Source organism: Hippocampus bargibanti, linkage group LG07, assembly GCF_051943395.1.
Source record: "Hippocampus bargibanti isolate YZ-2025 linkage group LG07, ASM5194339v1, whole genome shotgun sequence".
Classification (NCBI taxonomy): Eukaryota; Metazoa; Chordata; class Actinopteri; order Syngnathiformes; family Syngnathidae; genus Hippocampus; species Hippocampus bargibanti.
This window is the reverse complement of record NC_142740.1, coordinates 25,362,878-25,385,199: the sequence shown is the minus strand read 5'-3', so window position 1 is coordinate 25,385,199 and position 22,322 is coordinate 25,362,878. Positions and strand designations below refer to the sequence as shown.

General features: G+C 38.9%; 2 protein-coding genes across 6 annotated transcripts in view; both read left to right on the top strand.

Moving 5' to 3' along the window:
- Positions 1-7,291, top strand: part of dmbx2 (diencephalon/mesencephalon homeobox 2) — an 8,086-nt gene extending 795 nt beyond the window's left edge. Inside the window, exons 2-4 of one of the 2 annotated variants that reach the window (XM_089001069.1) lie at positions 1,721-1,854; positions 3,544-3,719; positions 5,467-7,291. In XM_089001069.1, the coding sequence (XP_088857195.1) occupies positions 1,722-1,854; positions 3,544-3,719; positions 5,467-5,928 (771 nt within the window). In that variant the 5' untranslated portion in view covers position 1,721 and the 3' untranslated portion in view covers positions 5,929-7,291. Of the gene's footprint in view, positions 1-1,538; positions 1,855-3,543; positions 3,720-5,466 lie in introns of those variants that run through there. The other variant, XM_089001068.1, reaches the window with a different exon arrangement.
- Positions 7,292-8,069: 778 nt separating this feature from the next.
- The window catches only part of csnk1g2b (casein kinase 1, gamma 2b), a 39,424-nt gene continuing 25,171 nt past the window's right edge, over positions 8,070-22,322 (top strand). For all 4 annotated transcript variants that reach the window (XM_089001087.1, XM_089001085.1, XM_089001086.1 and 1 more), the window contains exons 1-2: positions 8,070-8,204; positions 13,097-13,814. In XM_089001087.1, the coding sequence (XP_088857213.1) occupies positions 13,587-13,814 (228 nt within the window). In that variant the 5' untranslated portion in view covers positions 8,070-8,204; positions 13,097-13,586. The remainder of the gene's footprint in view (positions 8,205-13,096; positions 13,815-22,322) is intronic.

Below are 22,322 nucleotides of genomic sequence, written 5' to 3'. Positions count from 1 at the left end.
AAATGTGCAATTGTATTAGAATTAAAAGAATAAACTACAGTATAATAAAGTGGTTTTATTTACCTTTGTGGTGGTCGTTGATGGCTTGATGGAATGGAGCGGTCGGTTTCTCAGCATTAAACACTTGATGAGGAACATAACCTTCTTTCACCAACTTGAGTAATGATCCCGTGTAGGTACTTTCTCTGTGATAATTTTATCTAGTTCTTCATCAATTGTGTTCTTTTTAGCTGGGTTGATAGCGTTTTGCATCAAGTGTCCAGATGTGCGTGTTGTTTGTGGACCCTGATTGATGGGATATTTTAACCTTGCGGTCTGCACTCTGCCTTTGAACTTTCAAATTTAAAACTTTCTCACTGTCGTCTGCCTGTCTCTTTAATGTTTAAACCACCCCCTCACTGCTGCGTTCTTGACCAATCACGTGGCTTTAACTGAAGACTGGGGGTGGGGAATAGAGGACAAAAAATGTTGGCAGCCGTTTTGTTGTTCGAAGAACGGGCTCGTGCGCGAATGACACATTGAGGCAGCTCCGTGTACAAAAAAAGTTTGTATACCAAGGTAAAGTCTGTGTGCCAAGGTAAAATTTTCATAAATTTAACGTTCATAAACCGAAAAGTTCGTAAACCAAGTGGTTCGTAAACCGAGGTATCACTGTACTTGCCATTCATTTTAAATTTACAAGAAATCCTGCCATTATTGAGGTGACAAGATATACTTTTTTAAAAAAGATAGAAACTGATACTTTTTGCCTTGTCAAACCTTTTTTCTTTGAATATGATTAACTACTTATCATTTTGAATTGGCTTTAACGTGTTCCATGAACATATGGTGAAGTGGCCCCTTCCTCTTGCCGTTTTTTTCTGTATGTGAAAGCAGTGACGGGCCGTGCATGTCACTCCTACCCGTCAGTCTATGTCTGAATAAATCCACTAGAGGGTGGTATTGGCCTGGAAATAACATGACTTGAAGAAACGTAACAAATACAGTCATTAAACTGTTCGAATTTTTACTATGAACGTCTGGATTCGTGATGACCTCATAAAGTTGCTATATTATTTGCTATTTTTGCTAGCTTTGGAGCTGTCCATCCTTTCTTAATAATGTCCATCTATTCTTGAAAAGTCTGTCTTGAAAATGGCTTTAACAGTATACCTGCAACCAAATCCATTTCTTCTCCACCTTCAGCCATTATGGGTTGACTAATTTGTTATTATATCAACACAAAAATGTATTTGCTTATGCAGCTTGCTAGTATGTAGGCAGTATGTTTTAACACCTAGTACTTAGTGATACTATAATTGGCTAGTGACTTGCCAATCATGTGACTAGCCAATCATATTTTGCGAAAACTCTGACGTTGCCAACTCGAACTCTGATTGGTTAAACAACTTCATAGCCATTGACTTTCATGCTCCACATAGATTTCTTACCCGGGTAGCAAATGATGGCTGAAATGTGATTGGTTAAACGCTTAAATACAAAAACACACATTTGGTTGCAGCACAACAGGAGAAGCGCAATGAAAGGAAACTGAAAGATAATTTGGAATTATTTAATAATAATCCATGGACAAAATGTAATTCACATTATTCTGTGATTCAGATATTTTTAGACCAGCAGAGAAGACTTTGCAGGCCATGACGGCCCACCACTGTGTGAAAGTCTGGATTTGCTGCCGAATATAATGAACACGTCCTCCCTCGATGGATTTTTTTTGCAGCATGTTCCCCCTGCATGGCGTCAACGCTGCGATGCTGCTGGAGCTTCACCAGCAGATGACGCCACAGTACAGAAGCATCTTCCCCACGCCCAGCCCCGCGGTGCGCACCCTATCGGTGGCCGAGAGACTTGCAGGTAGTCAACCCGACCAGTGAATGTACAAAAGTCGCTTTACGACGCTACCTAAATATAGTATAACGACATTCCGAACAATATAAAGGTGCCTGGTCGGTCACATGGCACAATAAGGCACACTATGTTACTGATCTATTTATTGGCTTTCATTTACTACAAAATCACAAACTAAAATGGTGGACATAAAAAAAACAATGTTTGTATGAAAAAACGGCATGGTGAGTACAGTTACGAGTTTGCTGGTTAACCCGTGAGGAGTTATCATGTTTATGTTTTTTGCATATACTGTCGTCTACTCAAAAAGATGTATCTATCTCTGTTTTGTGTAATCTCTTGACAAAATTAAATGAAGTAAATTCAACACGCCATTTTCTTCAACCACAAAAATAACAGGCAATATAAAATAGCATATAAAAGTAAGTTGTTATACACAATTCAAAATGATGAAAAAACATAAAATACGGGGAAAACATACGTTGACAGGTATGATAATACAATACATATGGATTTATATATAAAGCAGCACTATATAAATCCATATGTATTGTATTGTATTATCACACTATTTGAGTCTATCTGTACCTCACACAATACAAATAATATCAGCTGTTAAAAAAGTGCTTAACATGTACTACTATTATATACAGGAAATAAAGCAGTCACAAAGATAGTAGAAAGCACAGGGAGTGATATCACATACAATGTAACAAAATATTAACCGTGCACATGCTTATAAATGTAATGGATATACAGTGAGACCTCAACTTATGAACTTAATTGATTCCCAGACAGAGTGTGTAAGGCGAAAAGTGTGTATCTAAAAAAAAATTCCCATAGGAAACCATTAAAATGGGAATAATCCATTCCCGGGTTTCCATAAAATATGCATTTCAACTAAATACGCCTTAAAACTACACACAACATATCTTATTCTATGTATAATAAATGTGCTATTGTATTGTAATGAAAGAAATACACTGAATTGTATCATAAAGTCACTTTATTTACATTTGTGATGGTCATTTATAGCTTGATGGAATGGCGTTGAAGGTCGAAGGTCAGGGAATTGCTGTTTGGAAAGAGAGGCACATTACATGAGGACTGTAATTAAAGAAATAAACTGTGCTGTTAAATAAAGTTTTATTTACCCTTTTGATGGTCGTTGATGGCTTATGGAAGGAGAGTCACCGAAGATCACTCCGCCAGCCGTGGTGGGTGTGTATTATGAAAATAGTGCTTATTATAAGGTTTAATTTTCAGAAATTTGACGTTTGTAAGACGAAAAGTTTGTAAGTTAAGGTGTTTGTAAGGTCTCACTGTAATGGAAAATGACAATGTAAATATTGCAGTTCTCGTTCCAGTTTGTTATACTTCACTAAACTACGGTCACAGTGATAAACATACTGCAGTTATATTAATATTTAAATTAAATCGTAAGGTTATTTGAAAGACTAAAATGTGGATATATTTCTCTGAATGTCATTACGGTAGAGTTTAGTGTAGCTAATACTTTTTAGGTTTTGTACCAGTGTTACTGCTTCCCATTATGCATACAAAGAATATGCAAAGTTTGGAAACTGTATAAGTAAACTTTTTTATTTAAACATTGTACTGCAATAATATGAGCATATTTCATCATTCTGTAAATGACAATGATTTTTATGTAATTATTTCTGTCCATGTGATCAGAACTTATATTGGAGGCACGCTATGGGAATCAGCAGAAGCAGCGGCGCAGCCGTACGGCCTTCACGGTGTCCCAGCTGCAGGCTCTGGAGAAAGCTTTTGAGCAGACTCAGTACCCTGATATCAGCATGAGAGAGAGGCTGGCAGTTTGCATCAACTTGCCCGAGGCTCGCATTCAGGTCAACTTCCAAACAACATGACTTTTTTTTAACCGATACTAATCTTGGTTTATCTTGAGGCAGCCCCACATTTTTAGTTCTCCTGACCTTTTTCATAATAGTCAATAGTCACTCACTATTATGCTATTATATATGATAAATACCTCAAAGGAAGTCTTTTATTTTTGGGGGGATTGTAATAATACGGAATATACTGTGTATTTGGTCAATTTAATATAGCAATACTTATTCATTATTTTATTTTTTTGGGGGGTGGGGTGGGGGGGGAACATAATTACTGGACAGTGATCCGATAAAACAACCTGCTTGGGTAGACTGTGCCGTATTTTCCACTTTTCACTTCATGTTATTGAAAATCTATCTTTTTACAACAGGCAACTTATTATTATTATTATTATTATTATTATTATTATTATTATTCAAAACAAGACCAAAAAAATCCATTTTTTTTAAGTATAGTATGTACTACCTTACCTATGTACAACATTCACACAATGAGTCGATGTACAATCCCATGAACATTCAAACACAAAATTAGCATTGATGTACTCAGATGCAAATGTGGTCAAACACACATAACGACAGGTAATAACAAAAGTCAAAGCACCATTTTCTACTTGGAATCTTCACTCAAAAAAAAATTGACTCGTGTAAAAATTCAACATACAACTATTCCAAGGAATATATTTGTCATATATCAACCCGTTTCCACAGGATATGGAAATACAGGAGACACATTAGCCCATTTAACTCATTCACTGCCAGACAATGTTCAAGAATGTGTCATCTCCAGTGCCAGGGTTTTTGTCATTGTGACTTACATTCCAGGACCCACAGAATATTGAGTTTTAGGACTATATAAACATTCAATGTAGTGTAAGAAATCTTAGACTCTCTTCTTTCATTGGAAAAAAATGGTTAATTCCTAAATTATATTGGTCTGGAGTTATATGAGCTTGAACTGAGAGCAGCTGTCCAAAATACAATGCGATTCATACATTTTGGGTTATATAGCACTTTAACAACAGCTGAAGCTGGAACAAAGCGCTAAATTGGAAAAAAAGGGAAATGCTGCCCTTTGTGGAAGGGAGACACATTGCTAGAGGTCTGGCCAGTGCTTTATCGGCACCCAAGCAAGAAAAAAAAAAAAAAAACGAAAAATTCGGGACTGGCACTCGACGTCATACAGTAAAGTCTCGTTATATCGATATTCAAGGGAGTCCGAAAAAATATCGATATAACCGGGACTATCGATATATCCGACCCTGTTTGCATGTAATTTTCTCCTTGCGTTCATAGAAATAGTATCGATATAACCGGGACTATCGATATAGCCGATATCGATATAACGAGACTTTACTGTATTTTCAAATTCCAGAATAAATTCATGGCAGTGAATGAGTTAAGTCCAAACTAAGTTCTTTTACACCGCCTGGAACAAAAAAGTCTGTCTTGGTGTTTTCTTTAAACGCTACTAACACAGAATGGGAGGGGAAATTCCCACTTTCTGAAGTAATACCAAAGACATAAAGGAGGCATGACAGAGGTGTGTGGTGTCACAGTCATTCCACATTCAGCACTTATCCCATTGTGTTGAAAGTGACGTTACTCTATTTTATGTCACACCGGACACCATTGCTGACATCACTCCACGTCTAATTAACCTAAAGCACATTTCCTACATCTGCTCTATATATGCAATATATTCTCTTGAAGTTAATATATTTTTTTTTCCTTTTCCCTTCAGGTGTGGTTTAAAAACAGAAGAGCAAAGCATCGCAAAGGCCAAAAGTGCATACCTCTCTCCAAAGACAAAAATACAGAGGGGACACAACATGACAGAAAGCCTGAAGAGGAGTACAGACAAAACACGGACATATTACCCACTGAAAGAAACATCCCTCTCATGCGACCCTTATCGGATAAAAGAAGAGATCATTGCTCTCATACAGACTCACATCTCATCTCCTGGTACCCCATGCGACTCCCGTCTTCTCCATATTTCCCTTTCATGCCAGGCCAGAGTTACAGCCACCCGCCGTGCCAGCCACTTTTGGGGATGCTTTCCAGAGACATCTGGCCATGCACACGGGAGCAGAGCTTGGACCTGGGGGCACCATCGACAACCATGAGTAAAAATTGCAGCCTCTCCCTTCAGACTGCTTGTTCCAGAAAAGACGTGCTTTATCCTAATCTGGGTTTAGAGTAACTGTGGATTTCTGTCCAAAATGCACTCTCGGAGGTCGCGTGGACATGTGTGTGTGTGTGTGTGTGTGTGTGTGTGTGTGTGTGTGTGTGTGTGTGTGTGTGTGTGTGTATGACTGGTGTTGTGAGGACCACTCCCATTTTATACCATACGTGGTGAGGACATTTTTGACAAGTTTTTCATTCTAATGGCTTCTTGAGGGTCTGTATATGCATTGGTTAAAGTTTCAGAGAGGTGCTCACAAATTCACCCAAAATTATTTTTTGGTGTGTATTTTCATTTCATTTTGATACACACACTTTTTACTCACTGTGTGTGTTTATGTGTGTGTGTGGGTGCATGGTTAATGAGAGGAAAAAGTTCATACCACAAAAAGTAAAACGATATTTTAACCAAATTTACCACAGGGGTGAGGACTTTGAATGTACCCATTCAGAAACCTCACTCCTGCTGTTATTTCAGTTTCAAGTTCACTTTTTATTTCTTTGTTTTTAAAGAAGTTGAAGAGGGAAATGGGGTCATATTTAGTGTTCAAATGTAACACTGGTTCTTCTCTAAACTTATCAGCAACTGTGGTCCTCACCACTTATCTGGAGTTATCCGGACCTCACAAAACCATTGAAACAGGGATGTGTGTGTGTGTGTGTGTGTGTGTGTGTGTGTGTGTGTGTGTGTGTGTGTGTGTGTGTGTGTGTGTGTGTGTGTGTGTGTGTGTGTGTGTGTGTGTGTGTCAGAGACATTCAGTCGGACACTGAACATAGGCTCGAACACAGGAAGATTGTCTTTTCCTGGCCTATGCCAAGCTATTTATTGAGAGTATATGCAAATTTAAGTGATACATTAGTAAAACATAGTCTTCTTGATTTGGATACCACGCCCTTGGACGTCCCATGCACCAAAAACTATAAAACAACAGAACATAGACATTTTAATTGGTTGTCCTTTCTATGATCCGATAGATTTGTAACCTGGCTAATGAGCTCTTCCTGTGCAGGGGTTTACCAAGTCCTAAATTAGTCCGAGGTCAAATCTTCTACATGAAGATGACAGTTTAACAGGCTGTGTCTATTCACCTCAGATTGACCCCAGATTTTCTGTGCTTCCATTGTGGGCCTTGTGTTTGGCGGCATGAAACTTTTAAATATGATAACTTCTGTCTATTTTCTATCAGTGTGTGTGTGTGTGTGTGTGTGTGTGTGTGTGTGTGTGTGTGTGTGTGTTGCTGCCTATTTTGTCTTTATGATTTATCATACTATTTGATGCTCCCCTTTCATCGCATGAGCAATATATTGATCTAATTGCGCTTATCTCGACCTGCAATAGGAATGGCGACTTGAGACTCCTTAATATCAGGGAGTCCTGCAATATAAACTAAAGAAATTCAAAATAAAAGTGTTCGTCTGTGAAATGTCTCAGTCTCTCTATTGTTTATTTATTTTTAAATTGTATTTTAACCCATTTACTACCATCCATCCATTTTCCGGGTATGAGGCATGTTTGACATGTTTCTTCTCCCTCAACGCATCTGATTAAATTGATCAGCATCGTTATCAGGCTTAATGACGGGCTGCCGATTTGAATCCGGTGTGCTGGAGGAGGGAGACCTGTCAAACTGGCTTGATAGAGGTTCTCGAGGACTGGATTTGGGCACCCCTGGTTTTAGGTGGTTTATATCCACTGTATATGATTACTGTGCAGTATATGGGTGGTTAAGTCATGTGGCGTACAAGAGGTTGAGAAAGATAAGTGAGCGAAACTTTTTTTTCCCCAATATTAAATTACATTACTAATTAAATACTGTTCTATATTATTCATTTAACCCGCTACCATAGTAAGGAAAAACGGTCTGAAAATAAGTACATTATTATTATCCCATTTACATTTAATCTACAGCACTATTTATTTGGACTTAACAATTTAATGAGCGACAAATACACTGTTTTGTGGGTGTTAATTTATTGTGACTGACGTCTGTATTGGTTTCTGACAATATTTAATCAAACAATAAATTGTTGCTTATATGTTTTCGTATTACGGAGCAAAATAACAAATGTGCGGAAGCTGCGCTCTTTTATTTGCGTATTCCGGAAAAAAAGTTGCGTCCCATTTTTTCTACGTAGTAGTGGCGTGAGGCAGTGTGACGCGGTGTCAGGGTATCGGCAGTCGGGGGAGGCTTAAAGAGATATCATAGCAACTGGAGGACAAGAGGGGGAAAATAAACGATTCATACGTACGAAGAGCCATGACTTTGACTGCCCGTCGATAACATAAGTCTAAAGGTAATCCTACACGCTTTCTTGTGGTCGTAAAAAGCCCCTTCCCAGTTGTTGTTCCTCGAAGAAGAAAGCGCCTCGCCGTACATGAACGTTCTCGCTATGTTTCGTGTGCTAGTTTGGACAACCGCTAACGTTAGCATGTGAGCTAAAGAGGGACTGCTGGTGTTCATTCGCTTGTTAGGATTAAGGAGTTGCCCGGCAGTGGTCGGCGCATTGCCCCCGATATTGTATATATTTAGAATTAAACTGTCAGATTAAAATTTGATCGTGCTGACTGAAAGTATACAACAGTCGATACTGTCTATTAACAACATTGGAAGTGACAGTGTTATTCATTTGTTATTAGTCATTTAATAACCGGATTATCGTATTTTCAGGGTTGTCAATTAATGGATAATTTGTGCGTTGCTCTCTTCCTCCGTTGTGTGGTCTGGTTCGCTTACTCCTAATTAGTCTGAGTTTTTTCTATATGCTTGAGTTTTAGTATTAGCGCCGGCTAATGTTAGCTGTTTTTTATTAGGCGTAGGGCCAAGAGGAGCGAGCGGTGTTTTTTACATGTGCTAACTAGGTTAGCATTCATGAACTGTGTAAGATTTAGTACCAAACAGTATACATCCGCTTTTAATGAAATCGTAGATGTGCATGCTATTCGTGTTTATGAAGTATAAAACAACATTTGAATAATATACAAAATCTCTGAACGAATGAACGCTAATATGCTAAGTGGCTAGGTAACGCCAGGATGTCCTGAGAGTATCTGGCCTTGTCTGCCCCAACTAGCAAGTGTTAATGTGCGGCTATTTTCGAAGAAATGTATCGCTACCGTTTCATATTTAATGGTGACATCAACGTCGTGAAATGCAAAAAAACTGTCCTGCCCAGTTGAGGAAGTGAATATCTGTGGCGCTACACAAAATGACGTTAAATGACAACCAATGTTAAGAAAGCTAGTTGTTAGCGAGCATTAACTAACGATCAAATGAACACATTTGACATCGCTTTGAGGAGGAAATGCACCGATCGACGTGAACTTTATTGATTAACATCGTTTCAAGCTTTCACTTTGTTAAAGGGGCAATATTCAAACGGAATTGATTCATTTTTTTTTCACCCCCGTGGCAATGCGTTGCTCCACTGAGAGAAGTGACGGTAAAGCCACTTGCCATGATTGAGACCAGGTTGTTTGCTTTGTTTGCTGCCACCTCAAACTTAGGCCTTATTGCTCAGATGCTAAACTAATAAGTATCGATAGCCTTTGGTGCATAAAAAAAAAAATCCATCCATCCATCCATTTTCCATCCCGCTTCATCCAAAAATCCATGTATTTAAAATAGAATGAGCGTAAAAGATCATGGAAAAACGTAGGTGTGTATTTCACTGTCTCATCTCAACAGAATCTAAAATTTAAACTTGCCCTTTCAAGCAATTCACATATCCAGCATGCAACAATCGACATTGAATAATTGTGATGATCTAGCATGGGAGCTCAAATGACTTTTAAGCACTTTGTTTTTTTATGCTCTCTTCATTTCCTACATAATGTAACACCACACACTGCATACATTGCTCATGACATCAGCGGCTGTAGTTGGAACCATAACATAAAAGGAATACCCTTTTTTCGTAGCATATTATATATAATATTCAATATTCCTTGCCTGTTATTGTAAACTCCTTTATTATGGTCATGGTATATGTAAGTAAGAACCTGAAAATTAGTTTCATCAGATCAGATCATCAAAATAGTGTTAACTATGAAATAAGGTGTCCTAAAAATGAACAGGTAAAAATTTAAACCTGGTTGGAATGGCCAATTCAACCTCAGAAGATGGAGGACACCGATTTGTTTCCACTGACGGGAAAAGCTGAAAGGAAAAGAACAATAATTTTGAAAAAAATGTCTTTTTAGGAGAGTGTTTTTGTTTTACATACATAATCCTGAGAAGAATCTGGCCAGTACCTTTATACTAATAAAAGTATAACTTGTATATTTTTCAGCACACTTCCTGGAGCCTTTCATTTGTCTGCTACCCAGGGAACCCCTTTGCAGATTGTCTGACAAATTTCAGTTCAAAATATCCTCTTGGTAGTGGTCAAAATTCCAAAGGGTTCTTTCTCGAAGTCATCATGTCAAAATGACGAGGACGTTTCAAACAGCACACTTTTGAGAAGGGCAGTGTGAGCTGCAGAATTGATTATGTACTTTTACTATTCAGCTGCTTTTTCCTGAATGTATTTATTGTGATGGAGGATTTGAACACCTGTAAATTTCGATTTTCAACTTTTTCACTTTTGGTTAATTCAGCATGCCTAAGTCAATTGGAGCCAGGAATTGTTGGTTCTGATAACTGAATATGACAGGAAAGCCTCATTAATTTTGTGTCGTCAGTGTTAAAATATCAATTACTCTACCGTTTTGCATGTTCAGCATATGTTTTTCAGAGTGTTCTTAGCCATTTTGCACTAGACACTGTATTCAATATATACTTCGTATTGATCCACTAAAGTGCATTTCCATTGGTAATAGTTGACCATTACCTGCTGTTATTTTCTGAATCAGCCTCTTAGCTTGTACATGCATCGTGTTCAGTAGAGTTGATTTGGCTGCAATTTAAATTACCGTATTTTCCCGTGTATGAGGCGCACGAGAGTATAAGGCGCACCCCCAATGAATGATGTATTTTCACACTTTCTCTGTTTATAAGGTGCATCGGACTGTAAGGTGAATCTTAAATGATGAAAAAAAAGTTTTCCAAATAAGTATATAAAAGTTTTCCAAATACAAGGCACACCACATTGTAAGGCGAGACCTGTTGTGGCTCAATATTACTTCACATATAAGGCGCACCTGCGTTTTAAGGTGCAAGTCATCTTTTGAAGGAAGTCAACTTTTTTTTGGGTGCACCGTATACACAGAAAATACGGTAGATTGGCAATTAAAATGGAAATTATTCCGGGTATTGGGCAGCCGTGCCTGGAACTGGTTGATTTTTACACCTGAAGCATGTTGCTTAGTGATATAAAAGTGGTCAATTTTGACCATTCTCAAGACTATTTATCATCAGTCACTGTAGTGAATATGTCCTCTCATTAAGTCATTCACTGCCATTCCCGAATTTATTCGGAAATTGAAAATACAACGTGGAGCGGCATTCCCGAATTTGTTCGGGTTATGTTTTTTCTTGCGAGGGGTGCCGATAAAGCACTGGCCAGACCTCTGGAAATGTTTGTCTTTTTTCCCTTCCACAAGTGGGCAGCATTTGCCTTTTGTCCATGTTGATCCAGCTTCAGCTATTGTTAAAGCCCTATATAAACTAATTTATATGTATTGCATTGTATTTTGGAAAGCCACCCCCATTTCAAGCTCGGATAACTCCAGACCCATATAACTTAGGAATTAACAACTTTTTTTTCTGATGAAAGAAGACATTCCAATGTTTCTTATGCTGCATTGAATGTTTATGCAATCCTAAAACTCAATATTCTGTGAGTCCTGGTATTTCAGTGAAAATGTCAAAAACCCTGTCACTGGAGTGGACACATTTTTTGCACGTCTGGCAGTGAATGAGTTAATTAACTTTGGTAGTGTGTTTACCCTGCGCCATCAGCAAGGTCCTCTTGAACGAGCAGTAGTCAGGTGCGGTCATTTTCCAATTTCCAAATGTATTTGACACATTCGAAGAATAAATCAGTGGTTTGGATTGTTGGCTCTTTCTGTTGCAGTATAAATTACAATGCTAATCTCCACTTTGGTTATCTAATATCGCTAAACTGACGTTTGGGTTTTAAAACTTGAATCATGGTGAAGAAACAAGAAAGATCAGTCAATCTTTAGTTTGACAAAGGTCTGGGCGAGAAAGTTACTGCATTGATTTAAAGGACAACCGACACCATTTTTTTGTTTCCTAACTGACATCAGAAAAACGTTTTATAGTTTTAGTCAAATGCAAAACACCAATAAAATGACTTAAAGTGTCCCAAAACTACTTCAAAATGACCTCAGAAAGTTTCAGTTTCAGAAGGTCCCGCCCCCTTGTTTGTGACGTCACGCCAGGATGTCTTGCCTTGCTCGAGAATCAAAAAATTAGCTTCAGATTCGGCGAAAATGCTTTCTTGTTACTCATCCAGTTATGAATATGATTCAAATAGTTCTGAAGAGGAAAGCATACATGTTTGCAATCGATTAAAGAAGTCCTTCCGTCTCATTTTGAGGCGTCTGGACTCCAATCTAGCGCCCAGAAAATGCACAAGGTGGCGCCCAAATGGGCTGGTTTGTCTGCTGGGAATTTGAGTCAACTAGTATCAAATAGTAGTCTTGGTGCAACACACAACGATTCACCATTGCGTTATTGTTTTTTTTTTCCTTCTAATTTCGCCATCAACACGAAGTTTTCAGACCAAACAAAGTACCCAAAATGCATTGTGTGTCGCTTTCTCGGTCAAGGGCGTTCCAGACATGACGTCAGGTCAGGCATCGTCATCAACTCGAAAACAAGACTTCCTGAATATTCAACACGAGTCTTAAAACGTAAAATATAGCTCTATGCCGTGGAATCTTTGTAAAATACGCTCAGTAGAAGTCATTTCAAGTGATTTTACACATTATGGACTTGTCCGGAGGTGTCGGTTGTCCTTTAAGTGCCTTAAATAATATGACAAAGTAAGTGTTGAAAACATTATTTTGTCCAAAAAAATGAATCATGGCCATGAAAAAAGATGACAGTGAATAACTAAATACTCCCCAGAATGTTTCTTGACAATCGGTAACTATATAAATCTGACCGGGAGCCATTTTGGGTGTGGCCCTAAATATGAGGAAGTGCTGTTGTGAGACAAACGCGGAGCTCTGACATCACAACTTATGAACTCATTCTTTTCTTTTCATTGTTTTGCAGGTATCAAAGAGACATCAAAGCAATCCGTTATCTATTCATCTCGTCGCCGTTCGCTCTCAGGGGTCGCTAGATGCCGTGACCCTTCAACATGGATAGCTTCCACTGCATCACCGAGGGCTGACCAAAAGGAATGAGGAACCTCAAAGGATGTTCCCAAGTGGGCTCCTGGATGCACTAGCTGACATTTGGGCTGCTTTTTTATGATTTGTACTATGTGTCTGCCTATGGGCACATTCTAGCACCGGCCGCCTAGTCTCCTGTCCGGATCTTAATTCTTTTCGACTGGAGCTGGAGTGAGGAAGAATCAGGAGATTTAGATTCCTTTTTTTTTTTCGCCACCGCAGTTTTAAAAGCAACACCTTTCCTCTGTCCTGTGAGGTTGATCTCCCATCCCCCCCTTCCTAAAGCTTCCTCGGCCATTGTTACTGGAATCTCCTATGGTTTGCATGGCTGGAGAATAACCGTGGAGAGGCCAGGGTATCACAAGCTTATGGATTTTGATAAGAGAGGGGGAAAGGGAGAGACAGAGGAAGGGAAAAAAATGTCCAAGACGGCAGGAAGCAGGACTGGACATGGGGGCCGGAGTTCTGGGTCCAATTCTGGAGTTCTTATGGTTGGCCCAAACTTCCGTGTTGGTAAAAAGATCGGTTGCGGGAACTTTGGAGAGCTCCGCCTGGGAAAAAATCTCTATACCAACGAATATGTGGCGATCAAATTGGTAAGCACGCACACTCACTTTAACGGGGCGCTGATGTGGTCGGTCCATTTTTGTCCGTGTTTGGGAAAGGAAATCAACAATGCTTGTTTTGTGAGGATCAAATAGTTACAAACTCAATTGGATAACTGCTCGAAGGGATAATTTGGAGCGTGAACAAAGCAGTGCATTGTGTTAGTTTTTTTTCGCCATTACAACCAGTAGTCGTTGCAGTGTGAAGAAGCTGTTTCTACATCGAGGAATGGAGTGAAACTATTCTTATAGAACCACGACTATCTGGAGAAAATGATTACTGCTGAATTAAAAAAAAAGTATTTTAACAGTGATGAGCTCAGCTGGCACATGTTACAAACTTGTCATATACTTCTGAGTTGCTTATGTTCTTCTACTACTAGTACTACTACTACTACCACTTCTACTATGACTACCACTACGACTACTACTACGACTACTCCTACCTCTACTACCACCACTGCTACTACTACTACTCTAAACTACTACCACTACTGCGACTACTACTATTGCTGCTAATACTACTATTACTACTACTACGACTATGCCTACCACTACTACTACCACCACCACTACCACTACTCTGCTGAAGAATGAATGACTCTCTGTATCGTTGTGTTGTCATGTTATTTGTTATTTAGTTGTTGTTTTTTTTTACTTTGTTACTTCTGGGTTGAGTGAACGCTGGCGCGTATGGCTGCCACTGCTCACCCGCAGAAAAAATACCCTGTGACTGTAAAGTGTCCTTGAGAGTTTTGAAAGTCGCTTATAAATGAAATGTATTATTATTATCATTATTATTATTATTATATGTTGTCATTCTAACAATCGCAGTCCAAAGCCACGACTTACCATAGGAATGCGTTGGGATAGCAGGTATCCTTTAAGCATTGAACACGATATGTGAACGGCCCAGTACTTTCTCGCTATACTGCTATAAAATGTTTTTCTGATGTTAGGAAACAAAAAAGTGATATCGGTTGTCCTTTAACTGTCAACTAGGTCAGATGTCAGCATTGGAAGACATTTGTTTTTTTTTTTTTTGTAATACAAATAAAAACTTCTCATTTGCACATGATCACTTTTTACAGGGTTCCTAGAAATTCATAATGTCCCGCGCTGTGTTCGATACATTTGTCAAACAGGCGGACATGCAGCTACTGATGCAGACCTTGGGGTCAATCCGTTGCATTAGTGACCCTGCTCTATTATATTGATAATTTACTGCCATTTGTATGGTGCTATTATGAATGCTGATTATACATGAAGAAGTTGAGTCATCATTACAGGATATGTTGACGTAGTTTTGTCATCATTTCCACCGCAGCTCCACTGGTCTGTGTATAATTATTCATACATTTCTATATCCCAGTCAGGTCATTATCTCTGAACGGGGATCCATTGAAGGCTTTGTGAACCACATAGAAGGCAGATGTTAGAAAAAGTCTGTAATTGCAGTTCTCTCCTCTGAAATCTTAGGTTGTCCTCACTGCCTCTACCCTTGCTTGTGAACCCTCCCATCTGTTCTGGTATTTTTATCTCAATGGTATTGGGCTATATCTGGGTATGGCATTAAGGCAATACTATTGCTCCATGATTATTTTGCCCACTGTAACTAGTGTTCATATACATATGATCGTAAGGGGAGGTCATCCGGCAAATGCATACCTCTTTAGTATTCACCGGAGTAGAAAAACAACTAGTTAAAAGTTAATCTCAAGTTACTGCCGGCCTTAACCTAAAAAGGGCCAGATACTCTTGAACAGTTGTCTTCCACATATTGATGTCCATTTCTGATATCCCTACCCCCCATGCCATCATAGGTGTTAGGTTTTATAGTGTTATGGTGTCCTGCTGGGGCAGTTGTCTTTCCACATATACAATACAATAGAATACATATTGATTTATATAGCGTTTTAACAACAGTTAAAGCTTTAGGGATATATAAATGGGGCCGATACGACCAGTCAGACTTTAGTTCGCTGACGAAGCCTCTTGGATAGGAAGCGAAACTTTTGTACAGATGACGGCTGAAGAAACCTTCTCATCAACAGTTAAAGCTGCAATAAAGCGCTTTAACATGGACAGGTACCATATACAGCAAACAGGTCAAACTCAGGCCCGTAGTAGTTTGAATACAATACAATACATTGTTTTCAATGAATAACTGTTTTTTTAATAATCATGATTCAATTTATCATAATAATTGTGAGTACATTTTGCATTATTGCGCAGCCCTACTAACCTCAGAATTATGTGTAATGTGTATGTACTACTGTTCATAGGGAGCAGATATCGTCTAGAAGTTTTGCCAGTGTTGAAACGAAATGAAAGGGAGGGAGAATATTAGGCACCAGTGCTCTTTGAATTTTTACTTTCAATCATAGGCGTTTCACACATCCTTGTTTCACCAAAAAGTATTGACAACCTACTTACTGACTGCTCAGTTAACTTTATCATGGTTTTATCAGATTTTTCTCCCATATTTGCTGTGTCGCGCCGTCTTTTAATTGATGAAATAAACCCTGTCATGTCATGTTCTGGGCATACCTCTCACAACGTTCATAAACTAGAAATATATTTGATAGTGGTCATTATTTACAGCGGTGAGCAGAAGTACTATTATGTAATTCAGATACCTTGACATACTCAACGATTTGTAATTTATTCAGCTACATTTAAGATGTTATTGTGTGCAAATCTCATTTTATATAATTATGTTAATTTATTTATTTGTGGTCATTGCTACTCGTTGCAAACTCCATCTTGCTCGAGAATGATGTATCCACTGTTCTTCCCTTGTGTAGGTGACACAGGCACACCATGTCAATTAATTCATTGCCTAGTTTTAAAGTATTAGTCCTAGTTTTAAAGTATTCATATATGAAGTACAGTAGCTCCCTGCCAATAGCAGTGAATGAGTTTAAGTATCCTGTGTGTTAAACCATTCCTCAACATGCAGAATATTTGTCGACCATGTTATAAAATGAATTGCCAGACAACTTGTTTCAGCCTTCAATAGTGTATAGTCCTCTATTGTCATGTGTGCAAAATAGGCAGTAAAAACAGAATATTAGCTTCTTTAGTTTGCCAGATATGTTTTGGAAGTGCATCAAAAATGCCAAGTTGACGTGTACTGCAGAAATGGTAAATTGGATGATCCAAAAAAGAGCTGTGAAAATTATTGGGAAGGAAATTAGTCAGCTATTACTTCTGACTGATGGGCCTTAATATCAGATAGTCAATAGGTCAGTTCTTTAACTTGAGTACTTTTAATATCATTTGTAACAGCCTCTTGAATGTTAAATATCAAAGTTTGAACCACAACACCGTACAGCAACTGTTTGCCTCTTACACATAACCAAACAAGGCATGATATTGACACAAACATGGATGCTGTTACACATTGACAGGTCATCCCCCAATCAAATACTTGGTCCCTCCATCTTCAGCAACAGAGAAAAAAGGGAAAATCCTGGATTTACCAGAAGTGTAAAAGAACCGTGTGTTGAGGACTGAGTTACATTTTAACACAGAGGGCTACAGTTGAGTTGCCACTGTAAACTTTCATTGGCCTTCGTTTTCTGAAACCAACCGTGCAGGCAGGAAATTGTATCTGACATGACATGTCAACACTACACAGTGTCACCTGTCACATTTAAGAAAGCTTGCGAAGATACACAGTACAGTACTGAAAACTGATTTTGTGACATCGAAACCTCTAAGTTATATTAATTCTTCCCATGTGATTCAAAACACCTGAGAAATTTAGCAATTTAGTATCCCCTTCATCCCCAATTCCATTTTCCTTTTTGCGTAGAAGTGAGCATTCTGCGTCAACCAATCAACCGCTAGGACCCATATGTTGTCCCATTAAAATAAATGACTCAATAGAAAGGTGTTGAAAACTGTATTGCAGCATTGAGAACAAAAAATAAAATGGATCAAACTAATAATTCATGAAATCGACAACTTCTTGCAAATCCAGCGCGGTGACTATATATACCTAAGATAACCCAAGCATGACTGAATGACCTCTTTTACCACATTATAGCATAAATGAGAAATAGAGGAAGCATTTCTCAGCCTGTGTTAATGTTGAAATGAAAACTAAGTGACAAGTGGAAACTGCTGTGCTCTCAAAGGTTTGTCTTTGTGAGCAGGCCTGGTTGACACACACTGGGTCAGTTTGTAGTTTAGCTGGATGATTTTTTTACACTGACTGAATGCCTGTGAGACTGAGACAGGACTGTATAGCCATTCATGTATGTACTCTGCCGCCTTTACTCATGGGGTAATCCTGGTCTGTTCAAGAAAACATCGTGTAACATCTGCGCTGTCATTGTGTCATCGAGAAGCCACTGTGAAATGAGGTTAGCTCTTGGTGAAAAACAAGAAAAGAGAAAATCACTATTTATATGGTGTTTTATTTTAAATTTTATACATTTTCTGTAAGTCCAAATCTATTTTCCGAACCACTTATCATCATGAGGGTCGCAACTGTGCTGGAGCTGAACCCAGCCGCTTTGGAGTCAGTCGCAGGGACATTCACATAGTTGAAAACTCATTCACACTCGCAATCACACACCGTGTTTAATTGACCTACCATTCATGATTTTGGAATATGGGAGGAAACTGAAATACCCAGAGAAAACCCACACAGATATGCAAAGAACATGTGAACTCCATGCACACACTCCAGATCTCAGTACTGTGAGGCGATGTGCAAAGAAGTCACCCACTATGCAGCCAAAGTTAGATATCATAGCTACATTTATTTGGTTGTTTGTTTATAGCATACAGTTATGGGATCCCATATCTATTTCAATTATTCAATTTTATATGTTATATTAGTTCACCAGACACACATTAAAATACTTGTGTGGCCTGGTACCAAGCTGCCCCGTGAACCAGCACCTGGGTCGGGACCTTTGGTTTGAGACTACGTTAAATTCATTGACCCAAGATGAAATCCTAACCATAAGTACAGTATTGTCTGGTGTCTAAGGCGCACCCAAAAGCCTTAATATTCCTCATAATATGACACTGCGCCTTATACGCAGGTGTGGCTTATATGTTAAGTAATATTGAGCCCCAATAGGTCTCGCAACTACCGTCAACAGCCACGGACACCATCTCCCTCTATAGAAGAAGTAGTGCGTAACCCCAGCCTCTACTGTAGCGCCTTGTAATGTGGTGTGCCTATATTTGCAAAACGCTGATATATTTCTATATTATATTTGATTTTTTTTTTCATTCATTGAAAGCGGGCCTCATAGTCCGTTGCTTCTTGTATATGGAAACAGTTTGAAAACACATCATTCATTGGTCCGGTGCACCTTATACACCGGAAAATACGGTATTTAACCAGGCACTAACTGCGCTTTACCAATTATTCCATGGGTCATGGTAGTTCTGAGATGGATTGAGTCATTTCAGCCAATTCTTCTCTATGCCTCCCACAGAAGTATGATAAACAGCTCCTGTTTCACTCCAGCTCAGCAACTTACATCAGCCTGCCATGTGGCACTTGTCGCAGAACTGTAAAGGCATAAAAGCTCCATCAGCATGTTTGATACAATTTAAAGTGACATTTTGACAATTGAAGGTCCCTTTTGCTTAAGCTCTCTTGAGAGCACCCTGGCAAGATTGAATGAATAAATACTGACATAATAAAGCCTACTTTCGGTCAACTCGCGAATCTTCGGAATCAGTAGCTAGCAGCATTATCTTGTGCTTACATTAACATTAAGGTGCAAGCGTTACATCTGGAGTGAAACTGTCGTGACTTGTGAGCCACAGAGATAAGTGTCAGTGTTTTGAAAATCAAAGTATGATTGTTGAAAAACATTAACAAATAGTGTCAATATTATTGAAAGCTCTATGTTGTTTTCATAGTAATATTCATTAGAGGCGCTGCATCATGTGTGTACAAAAAGGTCATTAAGCCAAATGCACTATTGGTTTTGACACTTGGATAATCTGTATTTGTGTCACAGTTTTTGCACAGGAGGGGATTAAAAAAAATAATACAACTGGCGAAGGGTCTATTAACCATCAAGTATTAGATTTAAAATGACTTGAATAATTCCTTTTAATTCAACGGCTCAAACTATGTAGCTCAGGCAAATAAAATGTAAAAAATACAATTACAATGAAATGGGAGGTACAGGGTTCTGCAAAAAAAAAAAAAAAAAAGAATTGGAGCTCCCCGGATCATAAAATATACAGAAATGCATATACATAGGGTGTACGCAGTCCAGACATGTCATTTCAGCCAACCCCCACATGACATTATACTCTAACACACAGGTGTCAAAGTCAAGGCCTGCGGGCCAAATCCGGCCCGCCACATCATTTTTTTCGGCCCGCGAAAGCAAATCAAACTTGTTAAATTCCAATCTGAGCCAAAATTTCATATTTTTGGATGTTAACCACAATAAAAGTCATTATTCTTGACTTCAGATTTGAAAACGAGTTATTCATTAATTTGCTGTGTGCTCTCGGTGTAATATTTGAAGGGATTTAAACATTCTAATGGGTTCCCCAAATTCATAACGGCCCTCGAGAGGAAACCATAACTACAATGTGGCCCGCGGCAAAAAGTGACTTTGACACCCCTGCTCTAACATGTCCATAACTCTATCTTATGATTATCATCAAATTTTGAATGCTCGCTGTTTGGCACCTTCAGACCCACCTATTCACTAATTTCCCTCTTTTCTTTGTGTACAAGGGACATTGTACCTTTTTTAGCGGTAGTTCTTAACTGTGTGTGTTAAGTCTGAAATGAAACAAGAGACACACTGGATACAGTTCAGCTGTTGTTCTATGACACCACTCTTGCCAGAACACTCTCCCAACTGTAGAAGACACTCACTCCTCTTGTCAGGAAAATCTGCCGCACTGGAGAAAAAAATTGCACGCATTACATGGCCACTTCATTTGTTTGACCTGTCTCATCAAGTGTGTTAAGGTTACTGATTAAAGATTCACTTTGTTGAGATTTGTGAAGTTCTCCACAGATGAGTCACAGATCAAGATGCATATTGTTAAATGGTTTATTGGAAGTCATGCAAAGGCCGGTCTAATCGTGTCACTCGTTGGCATATGTCCACAAGTCACACTGGCTTTTCGGATGATAAATGGCTAAGACATACTGCAACAGCATTAACTCGGCCAGGGTTGGATATGGAATAGGATGCCAGCCATGTGGCCTACAACCACAATGTAACCAGATCCTTGATTAAACCCCCATCCTGCCCCCCCCAACACGAAATACTTTTTGGAGTGTGAGGGAGTATATTTCACCTATTACAGTAGATACCCCAAAAATTTCTGGCTACCATTTGTCGACTCTAAACACACTCAATCTCAATTGACGACATGGGAAACAATGTTAAAACTATGACTAAAGTATCTATAGTTTTGAGAGTAAAGTTTGAGAATCCATCCTTGTGGTGTCAGGGGTATTAACACATCAAAACAGAATAGATCCCCCGTGACTCTCCCCAGGTGTAATGGTCATCTCGTCACAGCACACTGTCCTGTTTTTGTGTTCTCTGTGGACTTGGAAAGTTGTGTACTTGTTGGACAAATTGCCCTTGTAAGCATTTGTCGAATTTGGACTCTCATGAGAGGCAAACTGATCACGAACATGGCGGCTGAATGATTTTTTTTAGAAAATCCCTTAACAATGAGTGAAGTTGAATATAACTATGAATATCAATGCTCTGGGTCAGCATCATTATGACTCAGTTTAAAGCTAATATGACTGGATTTTGGTTTGCGGATTGACACAGAAAAGAACAGCAAAACATTGTTCACTAATTATAGGGGGACGATGGCCAATTCTTGACGATTCCATCATTTGACGCCAATGACTCAAAGCAGACTCTTTTAAGCTTACAACCACCAATTTGCTCTTTTTTCTCTCCTTCTACTCAAGAATAGATATGTACAGAGGAGTAAAGGGGACGATGATGTTTACAGATAACATTGTGATCTGTTGCAAGAGCAGGGAACAGGTGGAGGAGAAACTAGAGAGGTGTATGTTTGCCCTGGAAAGGAAAGGAATGAAGGTCAGTGGCAGCAAGACGGAATACATGTGTGTGAATGAATAAGAGGGACCCAAGTATAAGAAGGAGGTTATGGGGAGAACAGATAAAGAAGGCGGAAAATTTTAAGTACTTGGGGTCAACCGTCCAGAGCAATGTTGAGTGTGGAAAAGAGGTGAAGCCATGTACAGGCAGGCTGGAACTGCTAGAGAAAAATGTCAAGTGTGATAGAGGAATTTCAGCTAAGATGAACGGAAAGATGTATAAAACTGGTGAGACCAGCTATGATGTTTGGACTGAAGAAAAGACAGGAACCAGAGCTCGAGGTAGCAGAGATAAAGATGTTGATGTTTTCTTTGGGATATTTGAGGTTTTGCAGAGAAGGTAGAGAAGCTAGACTGAGATGGCTTGGACATGTCTAAAGGAGAGACGGTGAATATAT